The sequence below is a fragment of the Molothrus aeneus genome, chromosome 23 (genome assembly GCF_037042795.1).
Source record: "Molothrus aeneus isolate 106 chromosome 23, BPBGC_Maene_1.0, whole genome shotgun sequence".
Lineage (NCBI taxonomy): Eukaryota > Metazoa > Chordata > Aves > Passeriformes > Icteridae > Molothrus > Molothrus aeneus.
The window spans coordinates 4,300,411-4,328,199 of NC_089668.1; the positions used below are offsets into that span (position 1 = coordinate 4,300,411).

At 42.1% G+C, this 27,789-nt stretch overlaps 3 protein-coding genes across 3 annotated transcripts; all 3 read right to left on the bottom strand.

The window, feature by feature from the left end:
- Positions 1-1,657: 1,657 nt before the first annotated feature.
- Positions 1,658-13,496, bottom strand: RRAGC (Ras related GTP binding C). Its single transcript, XM_066564896.1, has 7 exons — positions 13,230-13,496; positions 9,603-9,806; positions 8,685-8,884; positions 7,700-7,814; positions 6,121-6,263; positions 4,816-4,964; positions 1,658-4,286 (listed from the first exon to the last, which is right to left on the bottom strand). The coding sequence occupies exons 1-7, from the start codon at positions 13,494-13,496 to the stop codon at positions 4,135-4,137; spliced, it is 1,230 nt and encodes a 409-aa protein (XP_066420993.1). The 3' UTR covers positions 1,658-4,134.
- A 2,142-nt stretch (positions 13,497-15,638) lies between these two features.
- Positions 15,639-20,839, bottom strand: MYCBP (MYC binding protein). The gene is made up of 5 exons (XM_066564814.1): positions 20,744-20,839; positions 20,472-20,544; positions 18,740-18,788; positions 17,926-18,055; positions 15,639-15,737 (listed from the first exon to the last, which is right to left on the bottom strand). Exons 1-5 carry the CDS (start codon positions 20,756-20,758, stop codon positions 15,693-15,695), a joined length of 312 nt encoding a protein of 103 aa, XP_066420911.1. The 5' UTR covers positions 20,759-20,839; the 3' UTR covers positions 15,639-15,692.
- A 3,047-nt stretch (positions 20,840-23,886) lies between these two features.
- On the bottom strand, positions 23,887-25,404 carry GJA9 (gap junction protein alpha 9). Its single transcript, XM_066564878.1, has one exon. It carries the CDS (start codon positions 25,402-25,404, stop codon positions 23,887-23,889), a length of 1,518 nt encoding a protein of 505 aa, XP_066420975.1.
- Positions 25,405-27,789: the final 2,385 nt, after the last annotated feature.

Here is a 27,789-nt window from a genome sequence, read left to right on the forward strand (position 1 = left end):
ATCTTCCCTAAATGATAAAAACCACGCACACACAGGCGTCTGTAGCGGAGTCTTACAGGCGTCCCGTTATTCTGTACCGAGGGGAACACAAATCTTCCCTAAATGATAAAAACCACGCACACACAGGCGTCCCATTATTCGGCACCAAAGGGAACTCAAAATATTTCCTAAATGAGAAAAGACCACGCACACACAGGCGTCTGTTGTGGAGTCTTGCAGGCGTCCCGCTACTTCGCACCAAAAGGAAACTCAAAATATTTCCTAAATGAGAAAAACCACGCACACACAGGCGTCTCGCTATTCCGCCCCAATGGGAACTCAACATACTTCCTAAATGAGAGAAGACCACGCTCACACAGGCGCCTGTTGTGGAGTCTTATAGGCACTTCCGCACCGAAGGGAACAAAAATCTTCCCTAAACGAGAAAACACCGCGCACGCACAGGCGTCCGTCCGTCCGTTTGTCCATCCGGCAGCTCCCAGCACCGCGCACTGCCCGGGCCAGGCGGGGCGGCCCCGGTCCCGGTCCCGGTCTGCCCGCAGCTGCCGCGGGCGCTCCACCGCGGGCGAGGCACGGCCGAGGGCGGCCGGGGCCGGGCCCGCCCCGAGCCCGCGCAGCAGCGGCAGAGGCCGGGCTGAGCCACCCAGGCCGCTCCGGAGCGGGAGGCGCTGCCAGGCGAGCGGGGCTGCCCCACACTCCGTGCCGGACAGTGCAGGAGCATGGAGGGGCAGGATGATGGGGATGGACGGAGAGCAGAGATCTCTGCAGCCAGGGCTGGAACTTGGGGTTTATTGCAAAGGGCCTGGGTGCAGGGCCCTGCTGGGAGCTGCCAGCCACAGCTCAGAGCAGGGCTGAGAGAGGAGCCCCAAAGAGGAGCCCGAGTGAGCAAAGAATAAAAAGCAAGAGCGAGAGCGAGGTTCCCGTTACAATACCATAAATCTTCCTCTGTGCTGAATATTCTAATTCTCACTAACCAATCTAGTACAAGATACAAATCCTACAGCATTTACATACAGCCTATTAGAATAAGATTTACATTACCACATAATGTAAAGCCTATTCTAATAGGCTGTATGTAAATTATGTAAATTTAGCATACCAATAACACGACCATACTGTGGTACATTTTAAACCCTAAAAACTCCTCTTTGGGCCCCTTCTGCCAAGCTGGCAGGGTCTGCTCTGAGCCTTGGGCCTGTCTGCAAGCAGAGGGGATTGTTTGATCAAAAGGGGATCACCTTCAGCTGGCCATGCCATTGTTTTCCAGTTGTTCAGGAACTGAGGGATCTCAAAGCTTGCTTTCATTTCAATCTCGCTTAGAGTTTCCATATTCTCAAAATCTTTTGCCAGGCAATCATATTTATGAGGCTTTCCTGTTTCATCTTCCCCAGCAGGACAGCAGCTATCCGTGAGATACAGAGCAAGAGACGCAGTGAGGAGGGGTTTTTGGGTTTTTGGGTCTGTCTAACAGCCAAAGGGTAGCAGTGTTACACCTTCAGAACAGCAGTGATATCACCTTTGATTGCTCTGCCCCTATTCCAGGGCTTGGCCTTTCCCTCCATCCCTCCCCTGTGCTACAGCTGGCATCACTGCCAACGGGAGATTCAGCCAGACATCAGCAATACCCCAGTGCCTAATAATGCAAAGCTTTGAAAAATACCTTGCAAGGGATTGCTTTATTCTTCAACAGAAAGAAATTTTATTCCTTCTCTCAGCCCTCTCCTGTCAGCACCCTTCTTCTCCTTAAAAGCACAGCTCCCCAGTTGTTTACAAAACAAGATTGAAAAACATGCACACCACTACATGTGCAGAGGAGGAAAAAGGGGGGAAAAAAAGGCAGAAAAGTAAAGCTTCAATTGATGGTTTCCTCTGCAAGTTCAGTACTTTTATTGGAGATATTGTGATACTGCCTTCCCTTTTCTCTAATAGCATCTGTCCCTGCAGCAGGCCAGCACAGGAAGGACAGACAAGTTCCTGCACAAGGAAGAAAATAAAGCCTAATTCCTATCCTCCCTTGGCTTTCAGAAGCCAAAAACTCACTAAAGCAGCAACAGGTTATTGACACTCTCCTTGTATAACAGCATCTTAGTTCAGTAAACTAAAGAAATACTGTACTCATTTTAAATTTAACTTTCAACAAATTTAACTTTCAGAGCTTAGTTCTGAGACAGTTTTTAATTAAAATGAAAGCTAAGGCTGACTAAATGGGAATGTAGTATTTATCTTTTTTTAAGTATACCATAAAGATAACGTTGCTTTTAAAAGTTTGCTTAAACACATAAGCCTTTATAGACTTCTGTCCATAAAGACAAGCAGAAACCATAGTGTTACAGTTTGACTTTTTTTTTTTTTTCATTTTATTAGCACAAAATCCTGTAGTGGGTGAAAAGAAAGAGAACATATGCATGTACTTAGAACATGGAAAACCCACTGCACAAATGGGGATTCTTTCTTCCTGTTATTTTGCCAATTACTTCCCCTCTTACCTTCAGAATCTGAACTGTGATAGTGCTTGCAAACTACAAAACCCAATCTTAAGAGCCCGCTGCACTCCCTCAAAAGAAGCTCTGCAGTTCCATTAGCAAAAAGGGGCTCGGCCTAGATTTAAGAGAACAGACCTAGAGCACTTGAATTCCAGTTTCCTGCTGTAAAAAAAAAAAAAAAACCAAAACATTTACACAGTATGTGCATACACCCCAATGTTAATGCATGTATATTCATTTTTACATATATCAGTGGAAGTTCATCCTATAAGCACAGAAGCAGTCCCATGGTTATTTCTTCTGACCACATAAATACACCAGCTGCAGAAATCACTTCCATTAGTTCTTCTTGCAGAAACTTTTATAGTGGGACTTGTATAGTTGGTCCAATGGCTTTGCAACACCAATACACACATAGGGACAGGTAAAAGGAGGCAAGGTCTTTATGGGCCAGTGGCTGAGCCTCCTGCACAGCAAGGCTGGTGTACAGAATGACATCTGCAGTACTAATACCAATAAATTAAAGAATTCACATATACTGCCCATAGTATGAAAGTCAGCAGAATTCACAAAATCAGAAAAACCACTATTTTAGTCAGATTGCACAGCGACAAACAGGAGGGTGTTTGTCATAGTACAGAATCAATGTACCTTCAAAGTCCAGTACTGTTAGTAAATTATGGCACAGTGAACTTAATTGCCATGCACAGGTAACACCCTCAGACATTTTGCTAGGAATTGTCTTGATTATCAGTCAGAGAGTGGAGAAAGATCCACCATTAAAAGTCAGTAACTTTGTAATTTCTTTGCTTGGGAATAGCTGAAAGTGGCTGCTTTGTTCCAACAGGTGGCAGACATTTCAGTTTAGTTAGCCATGCAGTTGTTTCATGAATGGGATTAATCACACAGATTTATGACATCCATGTTTTTGCAAAAGAGAGCAGGTAGTTTATTTCTGATTTTAATCCTTCCCTTCCATCAAAGGGGACATACCAAGAAGTGTGGTCTGAAAGCAAAGTATCACTATCTCTTAAAATGAAGCTCCAGGTCAGTTCTCTAAACAAACACATGATCACTAGAACAGAGCTCTCTATCTTGCATCCACTTAACAAGCACAGAATTCATGAGAACTATGAGCACACCAGCAAGAACAAGAACTACTTAATGGAATGATTTGAGACCAGCCTCAGCAAGCAAAAAGCTTGAGTTTCACAAGCCTTAATAACACCAATTTTGTTTTTGCATGACAGGAGGTAAACTGAAGCAAAAGAGGATATTCTACAGATTAATTTAAAAAAAAAATAAAAAGTTAAGCAAGTGACTGTTCAGTGTTTCACACAAAACCCAACTCAATTGTTTGTAAGTTTTGACCAGGCAATCAGTCAGACACAGACTGTTAAAAGAGGACTCCAAACTGAAAACCTACTGCATTTGCAATACAGCTGATTTCAAACTGGCATTTCTAACTCCACTGGCCTCAAAGTGTTTTCACAGTAGTTTCAGTTGCCCAACATGAGTTACAATCTGCTGTTCCACAGTTAGGACCACTCTTCTCTGAAACATACTTCAGGCTTTCAGACTACTCTTCTCTTGTTCCACAAAACTTTGGAGTGAAGAGCTGACAAGTCTACCCAAGGTCTTTAGCTTTCCTCTAGACTGCATTCCTAGGTGTGCCATTGTGAGTCACTGCTTTCATATTTGAGGTGCTTGATTGATGGTTGCAGATCCTGTGGGAGGCAACACCTACTTCAAAAACTTCATGGATGGCTTTGCGGAAGCAATGGAAATTGTAGTCTATCAAACCTGGCAAGGAGAGGAAAAACTGGGCTCAGATTGGCAGATTTATATAAACAGAGCTTCAAAATCAATATCAAATCTAACCAATAGGTATTTTGCTACTTATTTAGTATAAATTTGTACTTAGAAGATTTAACTAAGTTTCACTGATGGTAGTATTTATTTGGACTGTCTCAGTTTTTTGAAAAAAGAAAAGGTACTAATTTGGAATGCAAGGTGTATATTCATTATCAAAGAGAAGGTAAGGGGCCCATTGCTCCACACCACTGATCCCACTAGAACAGATGGTAGAACAGAGCTCCTGTTAGCTACACAAATCATTTTGGCAGGAGGACAGTGATTAAAGAGATGATTCACAAATTTAAAAATACGACTTCATTATATCTGTCTCCAAAAAATAAATATCCCCTCCCATAAGAAACTATGCAAATTTAGTCACACAAAAATCAAGGTGATTTGTAAAGTCATATTAGTATATTTTACAGCTGATAAAAAATATTAGATAAAGGCTGTTCAGTGGCAGGGAAGTTCTTACCTTTGCGCTCAAAACTCTCTTCCCTAAGAATGCAAACTAATGCCAAAAACTTCGTTACTTCCTTTAAGTACAGGACTGTTGTGTTATTGAGCTTGATAATTGCCATTGACTCTTTATCATAAGCACTTCCAGTGCCATCTTCTTTTAACCTAATAAAGAACAAGTTAACCCAAGGCATAATCTAACAGGCATGCACATGTAACCTCCAAGACAAACAGCTGTTAAATGCAGTTAGAAGAATATTACTCATAATGAACTAAGCAAATGGAGAACCTGCAATGCAGGTCTCAATACTACCAGTGAGTAAGACCATTACCAGACCTTCAGCTTCTCAGGAAAGCCAGATCTAGACAGGGCAGAGGCCTTCATCAGATACTGATATCACAAATGAGCAGTTAAGAGCAAGCTACCAGCATGCATTCTTTTGATGCTTGGAGTGACAGCTCAGTGAAATTACTTCTGGTAAATGAATTCAAAGGCTTCCTTTGTGAGGCTGGGGCACAGGATGCAACATGGAGCAGGACACTTTTGGTCTTAAGCTACACCAGCCTGCATTTCCAAGAAAAGATGAGCATGCTGTTTTCTAGCTTCAAGCCATTAGTGTTAGTTAAATTACTATAGAAGCAAATGATGTATTGCAAGTTACTTCTAAGCACTCCTGAAAAAAACCCCAAATCAAAGAGTTACACAACCCTGGATCAACCCATCAGGAGACAGACCATGAAATGCTGTGGTACTTTCTTGGTAGCACTGCATTTTCCAGGCTACAGTTCTAAGACAAGTTATCACTTCTTCAGGACCACTTCTCAAGTCCAGTGGGAAGTATAATTCTGCTGTAACTTGTGAGATATCAGCACTGGATGCATCCCTCACAGAAAGTCAGCAGCAGATGAGTTGATCTTGCAAATGTTATTCTGTTCAGACTGCAGCAAGTCTCAAAACAATGTCATTGCAAGTTACACTCATGGCATGCTATTGACCCCAATTATTTGCAGCTATTTATGTACTTGCTCCCCCATGCCAAACCAGGCACAGCAATGTTCAGATTTTATATGAAACACGATTTCCACAAATGTCAGACAGCTGTCTAGGGCCACCAATGGAGGGAAACAAACCAAGTACAAATGCTGCCAAATAATTTGGATTTATTTTAGTTAATCACAGAACCAATATGCTCTAAAGACCAACTGACAGCATTTTGCTGCATGACAAAGCCAGCACCAATTGCACAGTTTGCAACCTATTTCTACAGGTGTTTCTACACCTTCTGAGGACTTTTTTTTCCTAAGAGTATTCATCACTTACCCATATATACAGGAGACATCTATGACTACATCAATCATGTCACAGCACAACTCATATGACTGCATGTCCACAGGAGAACTGTCTGTTGCAATGTAGATTTTGCTGACTACATCGAAGAGAAAAGCTTTTTCAATGCCTGAATTCTTCAGAAAGAGAAAGAATTTGGATGAATTTTTAAAATAAGTACAGTTTTATAATCTCAAGTAGAATTCATACATTTTCACATTCTTAGTAGCAGAAGATGGTTTAAATATAAGCAATTTAGAGCCTTAGGACAGATCCAAGATTTAGAGTATTTACTTTACAAATACAATACCCTTGTTGCCACAGTACATATCAACATACATAGCTGACAAAAATAAAACTGGGGACTCTGTTACAATTCTTTTCAGTTTATTATTTAACTAATCATTATGAAGGTTACATTTTACTATGCCTCCAGAATCCATATTCAGCAATTTACCTTTTCTGTGTTTCTATTAACTCCAGAAGAGACAGAATTCACATCCTCCTAAGGGACTGGGCTCAGAGATGAGATATTTCATAGCAGTATGCTGACTCTTAAATGTTATGCTTGTAGTATCTTGACAGTTCAGTTTCTGCATGAAGCATTTGCCATGCAGCTTAACATGCAGAGCAACTAAGTCAGCTTCTGAAGTTAAAAATCCATGACAAGTAGCACATGATGACTATGGAAAAGCACAATGCCATTTGTACCTGAGCACTTTGGTAAAGTGCACGTGCTCATACAAAGTTCAGAAGCCTTTTGTGGTTCAATTTATCACACATACACTACTGGCAAAGCTTCTTTTCTATTTATGCAGAAGCATTCCTTATCTTTTCCTAGCTAGTCTGAATACCCAGGACAGTGTCCTGAGGATATCCAAACAATCTTTCAAACATCCTCATGGCACTGGGCAAGGCCAACATACCCTTTATCCACTGGGCCAGGTTATTACAAACAGTCCTCTACCAAACAAGCATAACATGGTAGCATATGGGACATCTTTAAGTGTCCAGCTCCTCCTGGATAAAAATGGTTTTTTCTTTCTTGTCCAAATGCCTGCAGCAGCCTCACAGACAACTTAAATGAGATGGTCTTGTCTCTAGGGTGATACTTTATTTGATTGAAAGTATAGAGCAGCAAATTGCTATGAGACTAATTCCATAAGAAACATAAATATTAAAGAATAAGGGCAAAAAGCCTCACAAGTCATGTAAAACAGACAGCTAAGTCTGAGGCCAAGTTCATATTATCAAAAAAGTCTCTGGCCAGTACATTAAACTACTAATTGCCTTAGCAAAGTAATCAGTACACCCTACTGGCAGGAAACCTCCCTCAGCTGTTGTAACCAGGCAAAATACACTTTGTCAATATTTAGAGAAAGCCCACAAAGCACACACCAGTACAATTCAGCTGGTAAAGAGCTTTTAATATAGAAAACCAGGTTGCCAGAGGACACCTACATAAGTGCCACCCAAATCTCTCAAGGGCAGATGGAGCCAGCAATCTTTAGCAGAAGGACTTGCTTTGCCATTCTGGGTATTGCATTCCAGGTTCTGTTAGATGAACACTTACTGATATGAAGATATTAAGTAGATTTTCCAGGGTTGGCAGCTGTGGAATGAGCTTCTGTACCACTTTACTGAAGGCTTCAAATATTGAATGGTCATAGATACTGGTCAAATAAAAGCTGAGATGAGGAGAGAGGGCAAAGAAAGAAAAAAAAAGAAAAAGAAGATTCAAGAGTATTTCAGAATTGTAATAGAAATGTTAAAGTTACATTTTCTAACATTCAGGCCTGCTATTTTGCCTGGGATGCCTTTATCACAAATATGTCTGGACATTGCACAAAGAATCAAAGTTCTGAGCAGCTGGAGTACCCATGAAAAAGATTTTCCCCATCCTTGAGAGATGGGAGACCAAAGATAAAAACTTGAACATTGTTAGAACACACTTTTCCCACACAATGCTTATCACAAAGGTGTAAAAATGCTTCATCAGATTTCTTCCAGTCCCAGTCCTGGCCTTCCACTTTTTTCACATTAACATTGAGAGATACTGGCTCTACAAAAATCAAAAGAACAACAAAAGCAGAGAAAAGATAGCTTGTTTTAAAGGTGTGTGTAGAAAATACCTTAAAAGTGAGCCAAATCTCAAGTAACAGACTGAACTTTTAGAACCAGCCACACTAATCACAGATAAAAGTCAGTGCAAGCCAAGACTAGAAGGCAGAGAGGTTCCCCTCTCTTTCCCTGCCCCTCCAGCCCACATGCACAAATCTGTTACAAATCTGTTACACTGGATGAGAAACTTTCAATTATCACTGAGCAGGGATAAACCTGTTGATTGGAATCTGATACAGTAGCCTGCCTCTTTTTCAGTCAGCCTAACAGCTGAGGCTTGGGCATAAATTCAGCACTGTGTCTTTTTTATACAAGTTGGTTCAGTAAGAAACTACCCAGACCTTGCTGCAGTTGTTGCAGTTTTACATCTAAAAGCCTTTAATCTGCATGCACATCAGCAACAGCATGAATCACATAGGCCAGAGCCTTTAACTCACCTAAGGTGAAGTTTTTCAAGGCCAGCATCTGTAAGATCATCATTAGCCCTCTGATGAATATCCCTCTGAGTTTCTATTTTATGGTCATCTGATAAACCATCAACTTTATGAATAAAAACTTCAAAGTTCATTTCTGGGTTGACCTTGTAGGCTTTTGAAACTGTAATGTGGAGTCTTGTTAAAGCTTCCATGTAGTCATCCTGTAAATCAGTTTTGGCAGGAATGAATGACAAAGTTGCCACCTGATAACTATTCCATTCTGCACAAAGACAAAATATTTCAGCACAAAGACAAAATACTTCACTTCTGTAACTAAACAGGAGTATGGGACAACAGAGTACCTTGATGTGTCATAAATCCAAGCAGCTTAGATTCTTTATGCCAATTAATTTTCATTAGCTATACAAGGCTCAGCTACACAAAACCAGACTTCAGAGCAAAAGGTGGGTTACACCTCAACTCCAGCACAAGGCAGCAGAGATCCCCAAGATGGTCCTAATAACCAGGAAACCTCCCAGGGTGAAATTCCTCGGGTTATGAGAAGCTACCAGATACCCAGTACACCAATACTAGAAACTGAGGTCAGAAGTGAGCTGTTATTGATTGAACTGTGTGTTATTAATTGAACTCCAGAGCAGAAAAAAGGGATAATTCAGACCATCTAACCAAGCAGGTTCTCCCTATTATTGCAGACCAGGTAAGTTCAGAGTAGGAGCCCTTTTCCACTCTCTCCACCAGCAGCCTATGTCCAGTCACTTCACCAGAACAAAACCACACACCACAAGTCAGATTGCCAATGTATCTCTTCACACACAGCAGAAGCCTTATGAACTTATCTAAAAATATAAATTACTGGCCTCTTGATCATTCCTTTCACACAAAAAGTAAAAATAAAACTTCCTTGTGATTTATATTTACCTGGGCATCAATAACATATATTAGAGCACCTGTTCCTCTGAAGATCATCTCATAATCAAATGTTGGATCAAAAAAGTCCATCTGTCCAGGAAAATCCCATATTTGGAAGTTCACAAATGAACTGTTGGAAATATCATCCTTGTAGATTTTGTTGGTACTTTCCAAGAACAGAGTCTCATTGGGAGACATTTTGTGAAACACCACCTGTGAAAAGAACACAAATAATAGTCTAGATTTTACCTTATTAGAAGAAACTAGTGAAAGATTTGTGATTTGAATTCTACAAATAGGTTTACCCAGTCTAAAATGTATAGCTTCTAAATCTATAGCATTTTAAAATGTATAACTTCAGGTAAATAGACAGCTTCCTGCATCAGCCAAGGAAATTGCCTACCCCTTACAAGAACCAAGCAACTGAAATACAGTGAAACATTTTCACAAATAACCCTACTGGCTGAAGACACAGACATCCAAGTTACTCTTTCTTTTTCCTTGCAAGGCTAGCACAGTGTTTTCAAATTCTGTTCTATTCAGATCTGGCATAAAGCCAGTTAATTAAATAACTGCAAGCTTTTAATACTTTTCCTTTCAGTCTTAGAAATTCCTAAAGGAAACTTTTAGTCTGGTGTCAAGTGTTAAAACACAACATAATCAGATGGTTCCTAAGCTACAAGAGAAGAGTGCAAAAATAACACCTCAGTTTTAGAGATCCAAAGAGTTAGGTAGTTTGCCATCTACTAACAACTCCTCTTGAGCAGGGAATCACAGAATGGGTAAGGCTGAAGGGAGCACAGTGGGGTTATCTGATCCAAGCTCCCTGCTCAGGCAGGGTCATCCCAGAGCACGAGACACAGGATTGCATCCACACAGCTCCTGAGTGGCTCCACACCCTCTCTGGGCAGCCTGTTCCAGGGCTCAGGCATCCACACAGTAAATAAGCAATTCCTCATATGTAGGTGGAACTTCCTGTGAAAGTTCACTAAAGAAAGGATGAAGGATTTCACACAAGTAGGCAAAAACAGTTTAGCTGCAGGATGACAAACATACTCATTGCCAGAACTCAAAAAGCCCCAGTGGGATTTTAGCCCTTCCTTGCAGAGAAGCAGCTAAAGCAGCCTGCAGCAAAACCAGCCAGTGTCAGAGAACTCTGTGCTAATGCAACTCAACCAGACAACGTGAAAGTTACTCCAAACAATGCACTCATATACACTAGGACTGCAAAAATTGAAGAAGTTTTATATACAGCACGTGGTAAATCTAAAAACTTCACAATAGGGACTGCAAACTTGGTAATTTTGGTTTCTTCAAGTGTTTCTGACAGCTACAGAAGTCATCCCTTAGAAACCTGATGCAACAAACTGTCAAAAAACTGCAAGACAAACAGCTCCACACCTAGTACAGTTTAGTGAGGCTCAAAGTATTACTTCAGCCTAGATTTTTAAGGCCAAGGGAAAGAATTTATTTCCTTGGGACAAACATCTTAGGAGGCCAGGGTCTAAACGAGGTTTTAAACAGCAGGACATTTGTATGGAGAAGTAAGAACACTTCTAGAAAAACAGCAGCTGTACTGCATTCTTCAAGGTTTGCAGCATAGTTTTCAAGTATTCTGAAATCAACATTTCTTTTGGAACTCAGCATCTCCCACAAGAGTAGAACAGAATTAGTAAATTCAGTTTAAAGCTGATAAGTCTCTGGGAAGCAACATTGTCACCTCATTTTTGTCTCAAAATAGCACATTTCATCAGATTGCTGTTCTCCACCTGAACTCTTTCCAGTTTCCTATTACATCAGTACAGTAACTCCAGTTATGCAAGTCTGCACAGAAATTTGCTTATGAACTGAAACAGTCACTGCATTCCCAAAATCTACCTACAATTTGCTACTGAATATTAATAGGTTACACCAGTATGGAAAAAACAATTGGCCAAAGGGGAAAAAAAGAGTCCCTCCCCAGGACTGCATTTCTCTTTTTTGTGAGAGATCTCCTGTCAATACTGCTTCAGTAGAAGCATTAAATGATTTAATAATTCATGCTTTTCACAGAAATTTCTAGATAATCACAAGCCAATGCTTCCCCCAATATAGTGTTTATCTTGCATATATCCCTATTTTCTGGCAAGGGGATCAACAGCTGGTGCCCAGACAGAAGGGCTGGGTCTGGTTATGCCCATTTTTTAACTAGAGAGATTTGAGAGTAGGGACACTGTTAATAAGAAATTTCCTGATATTAGAGCATCACAATGAGCTCCTAGGTATCAGAATCACAGCTTCTAATTCCTAAGTAAGACTGGTAACTGGCAAAAGATAAATTCTATGTCCTCTTACTGCATATTCAATATGACACTATTCCTTTCCTATACAATTACTGGAATAGGCCCTCAAAGAATTGAAGACTGCCATAAAAAAGTCCAAAAGCTACATCTATAAAGAGACTTGTAATGTCTTGAAATCTGTCTGTAATCTGGAGTTCCTGCCTTCCTCTAGCTTTTAGGGTTCAGTTTTTTCAAAAGTGGACAATACAATCAGATCTCTAATAAGAGTCTACAACGAATACCATTCACATGACTAAAAGAGTTAGAAAAAGACTTTCAGTGAAAGCAGAACATTTGCACATACAGTGGGAGCATTTGACCTAAATAATGGGGAGTAACTGATAAGGCTAAAAAGCAACAACAGCCCAGTCTGCCACTGGATTTCAGCGTAGCACAATGGAAAAGATTTCTCACTGACAGAGGGTGAAGTCAGCTTACAACTCATTGGTTTACTGCAGCCTTGGATCACCAAGCAGCCTGCAGAAGATCGCTAAAAGAAGCAGATGCATACCTTCTATACTGCAATGTCCAAAAAGGCTTCTCTGCACAACAACTTTATAGAAATCTCTGTCGGTTTTCACACTTGCATCTGAAACAAATTTGAGGCCCTTAAGTCTAGAGCTGAGACTTATGCATTGCACCAGTAACATCTTCCCATAAAAATATCACCTATGCAAAGTTCATAGGAAGGACTGCAAACAAAATTTGCACTGAGGAACAAGGATTGTTCTGATTGCTACAATTCTAGTGAGCTACCTGGCAAATGAAAAGCCAGTTTTGTCTTATTTTTATTAAGAAACTCTAGTGACTTCACAAAGCTACCAACAAACCTAAGGCACCGGAACTGCTGTATTTCCTCCTTGCCAAGTGACTCTCGTTCAGTCGCTCTAAAGGAAACCAGAGGCTCTTTCTGCTCACACAAAAGCAGAAGTCTCTCTCAAAGCATCAAAGGGCAAAACAACGGCTCAAGTCTTCCAAATGGAAGCACTAGCTAAACACCACACACCTAAACCACGTAAAAAAACACCTCATGATAAGTTTCACACCAGTGTCTTCACTTTTTACGCCTTAAAAGTGAAGAAATACAAAGGCTACAACCTATGCTACACAACCTTCCTCTCTAGGGCAGATGATCAGAGTCCATTCTGGAAAGCAAACGTCTGTAAGGAGGAGGCTCCCGTCGCTCCAACTTCGCCACACGGGCCCACAACAAAAAGTAGAAATTGCCCGAACAGCGGCAGGGCAGGGAGAACCAGCTCGGCGCCGGAGAGGCAGCGCGGCAGGCAGGGGCGGGGAGCCGCCGGCTGCCCCTCACCTTCTGGATGGAAGATTTCCCGCTGCGCCGCAGCCCCATGAGCAGAATCCGCGGCTTGGAGTCCGCCCCGCCCGCGCCGCCGCCAGGCCCGCCCGCGCCGCCCCCGGGCCCACCGGGCCCCGGGCCTCCCTCCAGCTCCGCCTCCTCCTCCTCCTCCCCGTAGCCGAAGTCCTTGGGGAACGAGTCCGCAGCCCCGAAGCTCCCCCCCACCAACGCCGGCTCCTCGGCTGTGCCTGGCGCGCCCGCCCCGCCGAACTGCAGCGCCATGTCCGCCCGAGCCCGCCGCCCCGCAGCCGCCAGCGCCCGTCCCGGGGCCTCCTCTGCTCGCCCGGCCCAGCCCGGCACGGCCCAGCCCGGCCCCGATTGGCCGCTGTCGGGCTGCGCGCCGCCGATTGGCTCGGCCGGGAGCGAGCTGGGAAGGCTCCGGTCAGACGACCCGAGTCACCTGACGGCGCTGCCGCACGTGAGCGGCGGGGCGGGGCGGCGGCGGCACCGGGCGGCGGCACCGGGCGGCGGCACCGGGCGGCGCTTGGTGCGGAGCGAAGGCATCGGGCATCGGCACCGGGGGCGCGCAGCGCTCGGTACGGCCGGGCGGAGCGGAGGCACCAGGCAGCGCTCAGTGCGGCCGGGCGGAGCGGAGGTGAGACATAAACTTTAAAGGATTTAGGGATTTTAGAGGAGCTGACGTTTTAGTTAGAAATAAGCTTTATTGGAGTTAATCCAAATAAATGGGTAGGCCTCGATGAAGTTAAGAGTTAGTAGTTAACTAGTAATCGATTGCTTGTCAGCACAATGTTTGGGTAGCTGGGTTTATAATGAAGAATATAGAAACTGATAAATAGCTTTTAGGAACATAAGACAATTGTAGGGCTCCTCTGTTCTGAAACCAATTGAAGACGGGAATGGGAGTTCTACCAAGGGTTCATTTGTCATGGTTGAAAAGGTAGAAAGGTCAGAACGAGGAAGACTTCATTTATTTCCTCATTTTGGGACCCCTCCCCATGCAAGGGACCACCGACCCATTTCAAGGAACAAACTACGCAGGCTTAATGGCTTTTGAACTAATTACAATATGAAGCGGGGAATGGGATGTACCAAAGTTATGAATATGCATTTGTATTTTGGGTATTCAATACCTGTATAGATAAAAGGACTCTGTAATCACCTGTAAATTTGGTGTCTTGGGGAGCTATCCCACAATAAACATTCACTTTCTAACTTTAAACTGTTAGAGAGTCTTTGTCCATCACAGATTGATATCAGCACTACATCAGTATCCATATTTTTAATAAATCAGAGGCACTGGTTTCGGCAGGGGAGCTTTCGCCAAAGCAGCCACGTAAGAAAACGTTACCTTGGAGAGCAACAGTCTTCATTAAACAGGCATTAATTTTCTTCTAGCAGCCGTTTATCAAGCAGGCACTGAGATCTAAGTTTTAACAAATCTTTGTCATTTCATCACCATCCTAATTTAAGGTTAGGATTGTGCTTTCAGAGGGAAGCAAATACAGTTATGAAAACTCTAAGTTGGGTTTACTTGCCAGGCACCAACAGCTCAAGTCACTTGTCCATGCCCTGGGATGGCCTGGCCAACACCTTTACCTGCCTTGCTGCTTCTTTAGCAGGACATGCCACGGTACTCAGAAACACCAGCATCTTTCCCACAGCATTACCCTCTCCCTGCTCCCACCTGGTGCAACTTAATGCCTCATGTTCTAGCTTACATTCAAGGGAACTTTCTTCTGTCCTTTGTTCCTGAGGTTTGGGAAATTTTTCTTTTTTGCCTTTCTTGATTGGCTTTGGTTTGTTGGTTCAGGGCAGTTTTTTTTCCCTAATTAATGCTTTACAGACATAAAACAGTATTTCCCCCTCATTTTACCTCTCTTCTGGTCTATTTAGGTCAATAGATACAATATTAAGGCAAGCAATGACTGCATTCACTAGCCCTTGATTACAATGACTAACAAAAGTTCTGATCCATCCTACCACATTTTCATGATAGTTTAACTTCCTCATTTTTAGGATAGGTTTTGCAGACTAACAGCCAATAAATCTAATACATAAGACAACTACTGCATTTCATTTCCCCCTTCCTTTATTTTTGCTGTCATCAGCTGCCTTTAAAGTACTTAATTTTAGGGTAGGAAACAAATGTACCTCTTTAAAATATTATCACTCTTTTATTTTTAGGGGTTTTTTTATTAATAACTACTTTGCATTTCAGAAGAGTCAAGCACAGTTATCTAAAAGTTAATCATAATTGTCATCTTTTCTTAAACACAGAAAGCAAGAACATTGGCCAGCATGCTTAACTCAGCAGTTGCCAAGGCATCAGCATGCTCATGGTAATGAATTCTTTCTCTAAGATGATGAAGTAACAAAGACAATGCAGAGTTCACACACAAGACAGCATTTCTCAGGAAGCCCTTTATTAAGTCAAGGCAATAAAGAAAAAAACTACTGTTATTCACCATGCTTCTCATCTTGAGGTGGTTCATACTGAGCCAGCTGTGGATTTAAAGAAAGGAATTTAGTTAGTTGCAATATTTCATGTAACACTCTATATTAAGAGGTGAAAGAAAATGTATGGTCTGGACTTGTTCCATTTACTTTGTACATTTTAACTCACTCATCCTTATGCAAGTGCATTTTCAAGTCAGGCAATTAAGTAACCCTTCCCCAAAACATCCATTTCTCACACTGTATAACCCATGCAGCCATAACAAGGTGCATTTATAAATGCACTTTCAAGCACATTTGTCTTGCCCTCAACTTTTCCCTGTTTCTAATTCTAGCAGTCTTTAGGCACTCTCATCTTAAATAGCAATTGATCATGACTGGGGTCCTGTAAGCTTTCACAGAAACACGATTCAATGAAACAGTCATTCTCACTGCAATAGTATCCAAGCTGACATTTCTTGTAATCATTCTAGCTGCCATTATGCTTTCTGGAGAGTATAGCCTGGGCAACTCCATACTGAAATATGACCTTTACTTGTAAAGTTACTACCAAAGAAAGATACAAAGTTGTTCACTTGACCTCAGTGGCTTTAAAAATCAGTTCAAGCTTCAAAAACAGTTCAAGAATTATGGGCATCTCTCTGAAATATGCTGGTTCAGTTTACTCAATTAAGATTCCTCCCCTCTGCAAACTTCAGAGTGGGTTAAAATTAAACAAAGTACATATAAATAAAATTTAAAAGCATAAATAAAAATTAATAATAAAAAATATGTACATGTGTTCCTTCCTACCAGCAACAGTAAATTGCAGCAACCACTCTGCTGCTAACAAGAATCACTAAAATTTTATTTTTTTATTGATGTAGATATACACAACCCAAAGTCAGTTTTCTTTTCTACCAAGGACCTAACTGTTGATTTCCTGTCCTCCTCCAAGACACATGAATATCTGACATTCATGTGATGAATGCAACAGTAGTTACCAATAAAATCACAGTTAAAGGCAGGTATTTTATGTTAGAGGATGCTACAAGAGAATGGTAGTGTTCTCCCTGCTGTGAGAACTTCTACAGTATGTCAGAATGATGGGCATTACATTGTAGAGGAAAGAACAGGGAAAAACAAAACACACTAATACGGGGAAATATGTAAAGAAGGAGTTATTATTTAAAGAATGAACAGGAAAGCACCAATGAACCATGATTCCAAAAGGGTTACTTTCCTGCAACAAGTTTTGACTTCTTGAAACAAAGACCCAGATTACTCTGCTCTTATCTGTCCATTTATTATCAGCTGCATTTTTAAGTCTGCTAAAACAAGTGGCTGGTCTACTGCTACTCTGTCTAAAATTGTGTTCTTTGCCATATTTCCTAGTAAGAAACAACAAATATAGCTGAGGACTCATCATGGGTAATAGGGAAGAAGGAGACTTACAAGGACAGCAGGATGGCACTCTGGACAAGAAATACAAAGAATCCTTTCTCACAGAACTAAAGTGAGGGGATTGTCTCCCACTAAAACTCAGGGGTATTCACATGTGACAATCACTATCCTCTTTTAATCTGCAGTGGCTCATAAGCCATGGCATACTAAGTATGTCAGAGGTTTCCTTCTTCAGCGTTGTTAGAGAGCTGTTCACAGCTCAGAGCTCTCTCAGACAGCCTGCAGACCATTAAAGAACGGCCCTGCCCTGGCTAGCACTTCAGATTCATTGTTGTTTCAGATAAATACCAAGGTCACTTGAAGTAAATTAAAGCACAAATTGTTGTTCCACACGGATCTAAGTGCCTGTGTAAGACCCTGCCATGTGGAAGGCTGTGCCAAGCGACACAAAGTAATACATAATATTCCTCCTTCAATCTGCCTTTTAAAAAGCTTTATAATGGATACTTGTTTTTCAAAACTGTCCTGAAAGCATGATCTACAAAATATCAGATAACTTAAACACATCCAGACAAGACTCAATACAACGTATTGGACATGATAATACACTTCCTCTAAATAAATAAAATCCCTAGTTTAGCAATATCTTATGTTCTATTCCATAATAAGTGTTCCATAAAAAATAATAATCTTTACTACAACGAATTCTATCAGCATTTCTCAGTCATGAGGCTAAACACTGCAACAACATCTATCAGTTACTCTAATGGAAGAAAGTTAGCTCTATTATAATTAAAATATTTTTCTTGTTGTATAAGATGGAACTATAGAGTAACACCAAGTAGACTTTTACCTTGGTTTTCAGTTTTTTATTTTCTTCCAGCACAGCTTCATATTTTTCTTTCATCTCGGCCACTTCCAAGCGAAGTGCTTCTATTTCCGGATTCTCAGGAGCTGAAGCTCCCAGATGATGCTTCAGAAAACTGATATTTAGATGTTAAGTATTTCTTCAGTTGTATAACTACATTTTAGATTAAACCCCCGTGTTGAAGTTAACACTGCAGTATAAATGGTCAAAATTGCAGTAAACCACTGAGATTACTACAGGAAAAAAGTTACCAAAATAAGAGAGCTTTTCAAATTCATATTCCTTAAAAACAAACAAAAACAAGATATCAGTACAAATCCTTATGTGTTACTACGCCCTTCTTTTCTTTTCTTAATGGCAGATGTTTTGAAGAATTAAAATAACAAAAAAAAGAAGCCATACCCAAAAATGGAGGCTGTTTAAAAACAGCAGGAAAACAAAGATTCTAGTTCCCCCTTTCTTCATGTATTTAAAAACAAACAAACAGAAAAAGGAAGTGTGAAGAAGCAAACTTCAGAACCCATTGCCACTGCAGGTACTCCAAGCTAATGCTGCAGGTCTCCAACACTGAAATGGCTCTAACTTAGCTCCATAACTGCCGGCATACTGAAATACCCAGCTCTCCTGCATCTGTCAGACTGTTAACTTGTGAAAATGCAATTATTAGGGAAAATGCATTGATAAAAGTCACATTCCCAATGCAAGGCTTCGAAATGAGCCTATGCAGTTCACCCATGAGTCAGGAGCAGTACTGTGCATGAAGTCTCAATAAATAAGTCACAGCAAAGAAAAAGGATACTCCAGTGCACTATCTGGTTTCTCTGGCTCTTCATATAAGGCTACCAACACTGCAAATAGAAAATATTCAACAATTGCAAGAAGTTCATGCAGCTCCAAGTTTTTCAAACACATACCAGCAGTCAGAAACCATACATGTTGCATTTTTCCATTTAACAAGATTTTCACCTGTATACTATGGCATAAGCAACAGGTCTGCTGTATCAGAGGGGACAGAGCATTCCAGCTGGTAACAGCTCAAGAGTTTTCTTGATCCCTAACCCCACACAGTCTTTGGCTATTCTAGCATAGAACACAAAACATCCTGAAAAATTTTACATATGCCACATGCACCCTAGTACTAGCTTTCGCCAGTAAGCCTGAAATCCTAACTATAGTGTTCATAAAACTTCTACTTAAGCTACATCTTTATACCACAAGACATCGGCAGTTTTGTAACTTCCAGCAGAACAGCAAACACCCATTGAGCATCCAGTTACAAAACTAAATAGCTACTAAATGGCTGGCGCTGAGAATCTTTACGGATGGGGGCTCTAATGGCCAAAACCGCCGGACAAAAGCAGCAATAACCCGACAATTTTAATAAAAATAGCCACACACACAGCAACATAATAGGAGACTGTCACATGAATACCCAGGAAGTTCCCAAACACAACCACTCCCTGCTCCCCACAGGGGCCACGTGCCAGTTTCAGATGTCTGCACTACACAGCCAAACTGGTTTGCAGCTGAGCACCTCCTAAGTTAAAAGCAAAATGAGGCTGCTTGGGAGACTTGTTTTGCCATCCCATAGGATGGTAGTGCGATTGAAAAATCAAATGGTACTCACACACCAGGCCAAGAGTTTTAGTGCAGCAGCTATTCACTTGACATCCTAGATCTGCTGCTCCCTCTTTAAACAGCATATTTTCAATATTAGCAGAATAGTATTTTTTCAATATTAACACATTTTTGCCACGTACTATTGGAAGGGTTTCAAAAAGATTTTAGAAGGGTTTCAAAGATACCAAGTCACAGGTGTCAAGTTTAGCATCATCATATCCCCCTATTTGATGTGGAGAGTCATTAATCCAGAACTTAGTGGTTTTTTTCTAGAATGAATGAAACTAAGTTCCATCCAATAAGGGGTAGGAAACAAAGTTTTTTTTTAAGACAACATTTGCTGTTATTTCATCGCAAGCACTGACTTCCTCCGGAGAAGAACTTCACGAAAAGCACCCATTGGAAGAAAATAAACTAACCAACCAAAAGCAGGCATTGAAAGTAGCACTTTGGCCGGAGATGTCTCCATCACACCCCGCGATGGGAAGGGACCCGCCTCGCCGTTCTGCACGCACCTCCAGCACTGCCCCCCGCGCGGTGAGTGAGGAGCGGGACGGGAGCGCTCTGCGGCTCCCGGGGCGCCTTTCCCGCGGCCCGCTGCCCTCTCCCGCCGTGCTCCGCCCCGCCGCGCACCTCGGGCTCCATTTCCAGGCCACGCCGCACCAAGTTTTCCAGGCGAGTTCTTCTGCCGGCCGCCTCGCCGGACTGAGGAGAAAAAGCGATCGGCGAGGCGAGGCGGGAAGCCGATGGAGAGCGGCAAGGCAGCCCGAGGGACGGCCGCGGCACTGCCGTGCGGGGCGGCAGCTGCTCCGCGGGAGCGGGACACCGTGAGAGGAACCGCACCCGCCCGCAACGCCCCCGAGGAGCGCCCGCCGGCCCCCGGGACGGCACGACGCGAGCCGGACACTTACCCTTGGTGAACATGTCCAGCACTCCCGACTTCTCCAAGTACTGGCGGAACTGCTCCCGCTTGGAGTCCGCGGCCTGAGGGAGGACGCCCACACGGTCAGATCGGCAGCGCGCCCCGCCTCGACTGCGGAGGCGGCCCTTTGGCACAGGCCGGTCCCGCTCTCCGCCGCGGAGGCGGCACGAAGGGCCGAGCCGGTGTCGGTCGGCGGCCCGCCGCTCCGCGCAGCCGGCACGGAGAGCGGCACCGCGCCCACGCCGGCGCGCTCCCCCCTACCTTGTGGTGCGCCATCTGACCCGCACGGCGCCTGCCCCGGCCGCGCGCCTGCGCCCTGCGCTTTAACGGCGCGAGCGCTTCTCCGCGGTTACCACGGCGACGGCGCCGCGGCAACGGCCGGGGCCGCGCCCCGCGCGCCGCCCTCCGCGCGCCGCCCTCGCTCCCCTCGGGACAGCCTCGCTCCCCCTCGGGGCGGCCTCGCTCCCCCTCGGGGCGGCCTCGCTCCCCTCGGGGCGGCCTCGCCCCCTTGCGGGGCCGCCTCGCTCCCCTCAGGACACCCTCGCTCCCCCTCGGGGCGGCCTCGCTCCCCTCGGGACGGCCTCGCTCCCCCTCGGGGCGGCCTCGCCCCTTTTCGGGGCGCCTCGCTCCCCTCCAGACACCCTCGCTCCCCCTCGGGGCGGCCTCGCTCCCCTCGGGGCGGCCTCGCCCCTTTTCGGGGCGGCCTCGCTCCCCCTCAGAGCGGCCTCGCCCCCTTTCGGGGCGGCCTCGTTCCCCTCGGGGCCTCGCCGGCGCGCTCGCCGCCCAAGGGGAAGCCGAGGCCGGTGCTGTGCCCCCTTTCTTGCGCGGCTCTGGCCCCCGTCCCGCTCTGCCCTGCTCTCCTGGCCGGGGACGGTTCCGGGGCTCCGCTCAGCAGCCTCCGGGGCTGTTCCGCCCGCTGGCCGCGACTCCGCCACACGCGGCCCCGGAGCTGCGAGCGGTGGCAGCAGCGATCGTCCGGCCGTGACCGGGCCCGAGCGTCTCCGAGCTGTCCTGAGGGTCACTGGAGTTTTTCTGTTTTCCACTGTAAGCACTCTGGTTTGTGGTTTTAGAAATTCAAAGTGTCTGATTAATACATTTCAGTAGCTGCAGCTGACTGAAATCCCAGGAGAAAGTTGCAGCAAGCAGCAGCTGCAGAGGTGCCTACTCAAGAGGCTCTGAAATCTTCACGTCGGAAGTCTTTTGCCTTAGCCTGTAAAAAAAAAAAAAGCAGTTATACCTGTTTATTTTTCTGAAAAGCGGTCTACAATCTATTTATTGTAGAAACGAAATAATAATAATTAAAAAAGACCAACCAAATGATCTTGCACATATGATGTTAGGGAGTTTTTACACTTTTTCTCCATGATGCTCCGCAATGTTTTTATTTTTCAGTAGTTACTCTTCCTTTGACAAAGTGCTGTGATGAAACAGAATGTTTAACTCCTGTCCAGACATTTAAAAAGTTCATAAAATTCCTCTCACAGCAGCAGAAAAATTGTTTTTTAACTTGTCTTGAACAATAAAAATACAAATGTCATATCCCATATGTGAACATCTAAATGCTGACTTTGTATTATTTAGACAGCAGGAACAGAGTGCATTAAATACGAGGCTTTTTATTATGGAGAGATTAAATGCAAAACAAGCATTAGCAGTTATTGCCCACAGAATTTTATGCATCAAGAAATGCAAGAATCAAAGCCACAGCAGCAGCATTAACTTGCCTAAGTCACATTATGCAGTAATGTACATTCCAGTATATTACAAAACCTTAAATTTTACAGTGTAAACACAATTATGTAGGGCTGTATTTATGTATACAGATAGAAGTGAAAAGGATACTTGCTGGAGAGAAATCTACAGGGAATAGTTTAAATAATTCCAGTGTGTATTTCTTACGTGGATGGCACCAAATTAATGTTGCTGCTACAAGCAAAATACCTTTTAGGTTTTCTGGCTCCTCTTTTGCCAGTATTGTACAGTGTTCAGTCAATCTGAAACATGGCTGTCTGTTAAGCATAATGACAGTGTCCTTTAAGAATTGAATCATGCTGTAACATCATTATCCTATATCTCACAAATCATTTTTTTCAGTACATGAACAGTATGTCAAATCTGCTAATAAAAAATACACACAAATACTCATGCATTCCAGGTGGGACCACCTCACCAAGTATTTACAGTGTTTCAGAGCTATGCAACTCAAATAAATGTATTTCACACATAGAAAGCTTGATTACAAATGTACCATAGTGTTTTGTTCATCTTTGCCTCCTTTATTATTTCAAGATGTTTCATGGAACTTCCTTTACACCATATGGACCAGAACAGCAAGTGGATAAATGTCCCAATGTTTTGTAATTCCTATAAAAAGCATAAACACAAATGCTCCTCCTAAACAGGTAGAAGCTTTATTTGATTTGAAAGTTTATCAGAATTCAGGGGACAGACAAACAGAAAAGGAGTAGTTTTATTGTTTGATAAACCTTTTATCAATGTCTTTTGACATTGTGACTGAAATCAGGAAGGTACTACCATATTTACTTTTTTTGGTTCTCATTTTTTGGCTTTGGGTTTTGATTTTTTTTCTGTTTTTTATAGTAAGCCTTCTGGTTTGTGAAATTTAAAATGTCTGATTAGTAAATTTCAGTAACTTGTTTTCTGAATTTGCTATCTTATTAGTGCTATGAAAATTGTCAAAAATAAAGCTCACAACACGTCTGTAATTCATGATGCTTTAAAAAAATCAGTGGTGTATTAAATTCTGATAGTATGCTATAAGAAATACACTTTGATTTTTCTGCTGAGGAAGTCAGTGGTGATAACACTGAAAAAAAGTGTACCATGGAGCCAAAGAATTCATTATCTGTTTTGTAAATGCTTTTTCTCTTTGTATTTACAACAGTTTGAACAGTGGAATAAGTTTACCATTCTGCTTTTGGTCAGCCACCAAGTGTCTGTTTTAATTCTCAGACTGATTAGGCAGAGCCATGTTTAGCAATACGTTCTTCTGAGAGCATCTTTAGCCTAATTTGATTTACTGGTCTTTGTAAAAAATATCATTAGACTGCAAACTTTGTCTTCTACTTTTATTCAGTTTAAATAGTATCAGCTGTGATTTTATGCCTTTTTCCTAATGTGTGCATTAGGAGGATGTATTTTTTCCTTTTTAGCTGGAGTGTAGAAGTTTATACACTAAGTCTATGCCACAATTTCATTACAAAGGAAGTAAAGAAACTATTTAAAATTACTTAGCTACTATTCAAAGAGTTACACAAATTTTCTACCTATGTAAAGAGCTGGTTAAAGTTGAATTATTTAGCTACACTTACACAGGTCTGGGTTGTGTCTGTGTTCAGGGATTATCCCAGCATTGGTTAGTGCAGCTAATGAGTTCACCCGTGTTATATTTGAAGATCAGTGGGGGCACGCCGGCTGCTGGCATTACTTGACAGTGACTGTTGCCTAGACAGAGAGAAAAGCTTAGGACTGTTCCAGTTTCTGCTTTGTGTAGATTCTGAGCTCACCACCCCCACAGAATCAGAAGTGTCTGCTCGGCTGGAATTTTTTCCATCAGCGTTGTAAGGAATTTGGGCTTTGTTTGCACTGAAACTGCTTTGTCTTCTGTCACTGTTCTTTGCAAGAGAAATTGTTGGTGCTCCTGTGCCCTCAAGCACTGCCTGTCGTCTGTCACTGGTACCAGGCTGCAGTGAAGTTTGAGATGGCATCTCAGCAAAGCTTCTCAAGTACATGTTTGCCCCAGGATCTGCATTCTGAGTATCAACAAGCAAATGTTTCTTTTCGGTCTCTTCTTGTGCATTATGTGTCTCAGTCCAAAGCTCACCAAGGAAGCCTTCGTTATTATTTGTGCTAGCATTTTGAGTCTGATTGTCCAAAGCATTTGTAGCTGGCCTCTTCTTTGGAGATTTCTTTTCCTGATTACAATGGGTGTAATTGCTGCTGCTTTCTGTACGGTTATTTGGCACAGACTGAAACACAGAAGGAGAATTTAAAACTGGGTAGAGCATAGTGTCAGTTTGCTTTTCCATCAGAAAGGTGTAACTGCTAAGAGCACAAGGCAGTGTTTTCTGAGGGGTGGTGGGTATTCCCAAAGAAGAGTGTGGTATCACAGAGTATTTCTTAGATTTGTTTATGTAGAAATTCTCAGAGTCGTCTTTGGTTCTATTCTGCTCACAGAGTCCCATTTTAATTTTTCGGAATCCTAAGTGGATAATTTCTAGAATATTTAAAAGCAAGGATACAGTTGCTATTGATTGCATAAATAAAATAAACACTGTCTTTTCTGTTGGTCTAGATACAAAGCAGTCAACTGTGTTTGGACACGGGTCTCTCTGACATTTATAAAGGGGATCTAAGTGAAACCCATAAAGGAGATACTGCCCAATCATAAAGCCAACTTCCACTGCAGATCTTGTGAAAATATGTATCACATAAGTGCAGAGCAAAGAGCCTCTCAGGGGTGCTTTGTTCAGCTTTCTTTGGTCCAGCTGCCGCAGCTCTCTCTCCAGTCTTTTACGATTTTCAGTCATTTCTAATTCAGTGCTTTCAAGTTCCACCCTTACCTGAGCTTTCTTTTTTTGCCTTTCTTTTTCCAAGGCTCTTAGTCTGTATAAGGCATGACCCATATACACCAAGGAAGGGGAAGACACAAAAATAACTTGCAAGACCCAGTATCTTATGAGAGAGATGGGAAAGGCCTCATCATAGCACACATTTCTGCAACCAGGCTGCTCAGTATTGCATATAAATTCTGATTGTTCATCATTCCAAACATCCTCGGTTGCCACTCCAAGGACAAGCATTCGAAATATGAAGAGGATTGTTAGCCAAATCTTTCCAATAATAGTGGAATGAATGTGGACCTCCTCTAAAATGCCTCCAAGGAAATTCCAGTCTCCCATGGTTATTCTGCCATATTAACACTAAAATGCAATGAGAGAAACAAGTATCAAACATTGTAAAACTTGCATTCCTTCCTTAATATGTTATGAAAAAAACAACACTGGGAAAATGATCATATCTCACATTGTAACCATGGGAACATGACCAACTGCTCATTGATAATTAGGTATTATTTTCTTTCACCTAGGAGAAGGAGAACTGCATCATCTGCCTGTGCCTGCTTCATTATTATTATTATTTATAATTAACATCCTGATAAGCACATCACTACAAGATATTAAACACCCTCAGTCTGCATCAGATCAGTAGAAACTTGAGTGCCTGACCTGTAGCAGGATTAAAAGAGCATTATGTGATCCATTTGAACATCATCCAGTAACACTGTGAGAGCAGTACATTTATATTTAGGTCACTTATCCAGGTACAGGAATATTTGCTTGCCCTCATTTTTGGATGTTCCAAGCCCCATGTCACAGCTGTAATTATGGCAGTCCAATTACTGTTTCAGAGAGAAAATTGGTTATATAAAGGAGCTCAAGAGAGAATAAATCATCTCATGGAAATGTCAATATTAATTAAAAATACATGTTCAAGGATATCATTTTGTGCAGACATTTGCTTTTTGTTTATGGATGTCAACAATAAATAAATAGAATTGCTGTAATTGGTTCACTTCCTCTGATCAATGATACCTGCATTTGAAATAGTGACTAGAGTGCCTAACTGCCAAGCATTACTATTTTTGGCCACAACTCTTTGAAAAATAAATTATTTCCACAAAAATTCTTTACCAGCATCTTCCTAAATGGCTGTCATCTGAATAGAGATAAACTGGTAACATATGTGTATAATTGTACCTCTCACCTTTCTTTCATACGTTTGTTTCTCCATTAACAGAATACTACATTGTGGTCAAAATTTTAAATTCCTTTTCAATATTTATCTTATTGTATACATACACAATTGTAACACAATTTTTCATATGTGTGGGGACAAGCTAAACACTTGTAGCTAAACACCTTTTCATTGTATGTACAGCACAATTCAATAGAATAGTATCTTACTTTGGTATTTTTTAGGATAAAAGTGTCTAGCATAGCATTTTCTCTTCAAATGGATTAATCTTCACCATATAAAACAGGAGTGCTAACAAGTCAACAAAAACTGGAGTGCTATGGTTGCAATATTGATGCCATAGAGGAATCTTTATGTTAAGTCTTCTAAACATGAAAATACTTTTGCAAATCAGTAGACAAATAGGCAAGTTAAACATTTAAAGAGAAACAAATTAAAAATAAATGGTAAATTAAAAATAAAACATACCTTTCTTTACAAAAATACGTAAAACTAAACATCTGCGGCGTCCAATAACAAATTACAACCCCTGCCATCTTCCATCTATGTGAGTAAATTGACACATGATAAGCAGTTTCTTTTGCTACAGTAACAAATAGAGTGTGAGCTTTGCACATGGAATTTATATTTGCTGGGGCTGAAGGGAGGAGAAAATCGATCTCTTGTTCAATCTACTAATGCTCCAAGCATAATTTAACTATGAACAGTAAATATTCTCACTTTTAAAAAGCTAGAAATAGAAATTCTGCAGCTTTAAGTTGAGATTATCCTCTCTTTTGCCTCAATAGCACCTTTAAGTTTTAGGAACAGTCTCAGCCTCATATAAATAACACAGAATAAAACAGAACTTTCAGACCATGTTTTAGTTTACATATCTCCCTCGCAGCAGACATTCAGCTTGCCTGTGCAGAAGAAGGTAAACACTCCCAAACACTCTCATTGTAAGTTCCTGCAGACAGTCTCTTCTCCTGCTCTAGCCAAGCACCACAACCCTGACATTAAAACATCAGTGGATGCACTTTTGGCCACTCCAGACTCACTCCCTGCTCCCAGACAGATTCTCCTGTATTCTGTGATTCTGCACTTCTCCTTTATCCTCCTGAGACCATATTACTTGTCATGCTGACATCTTTAAAAGACTCCTGAACTTGACAATGGTTTTGCTCTATTTTCCCATCCATATCATTCAGTATTTATTTATGGGAAAAAAATTATTATAATTCCTGTCTTAAATGTCAGACATACTAAAGATGTCGTTCTTCTTGATAGTGATCCTTACACACAGCCTATAAAAGCTGACCAGGTGACACAAGTTCCATCTTTAATCTAGACCTTAAGCCACCCATCTGCATTACCTCAGCAGGAAAAACTGGGAGAGCTGGCTGAAATATTTTCTGTTATAAAAGAGTCACAAACTGTCTGGTCTCAAAGAACATTTTGGGTACTGATGGTAAGCTGAGAAAACCCTTTCAAACACTCTAAACATTAAGAAATGTTGGGCAGGGGGGAGGGAAAAATACCTTATTTTA

Excerpts from the sequence above, each read along its gene's own strand:
- RRAGC (XM_066564896.1), bottom strand. The coding sequence starts at position 13,496 with ATGGCGCTGCAGTTCGGCGGGGCGGGCGCGCCAGGCACAGCCGAGGAG. Across the intron at positions 7,815-8,684 it reads CTTGAAAAACTTCACCTTAG|CTTTTATTTGACCAGTATCT; the intron begins GTGAGTTAAAGG and ends TCCTCATCTCAG. Across the intron at positions 4,287-4,815 it reads AGAGAGTTTTGAGCGCAAAG|GTTTGATAGACTACAATTTC; the intron begins GTAAGAACTTCC and ends TCTCCTTGCCAG.
- MYCBP (XM_066564814.1), bottom strand. Across the intron at positions 18,789-20,471 it reads GCTGGACATGTTCACCAAGG|TGTTGGTAGCCTTATATGAA; the intron begins GTAAGTGTCCGG and ends TTCTATTTGCAG. Across the intron at positions 18,056-18,739 it reads AAACCAGATAGTGCACTGGA|TTTTCTGAAGCATCATCTGG; the intron begins GTATCCTTTTTC and ends TCTAAATATCAG.
- GJA9 (XM_066564878.1), bottom strand. The coding sequence starts at position 25,404 with ATGGGAGACTGGAATTTCCTTGGAGGCATTTTAGAGGAGGTCCACATT.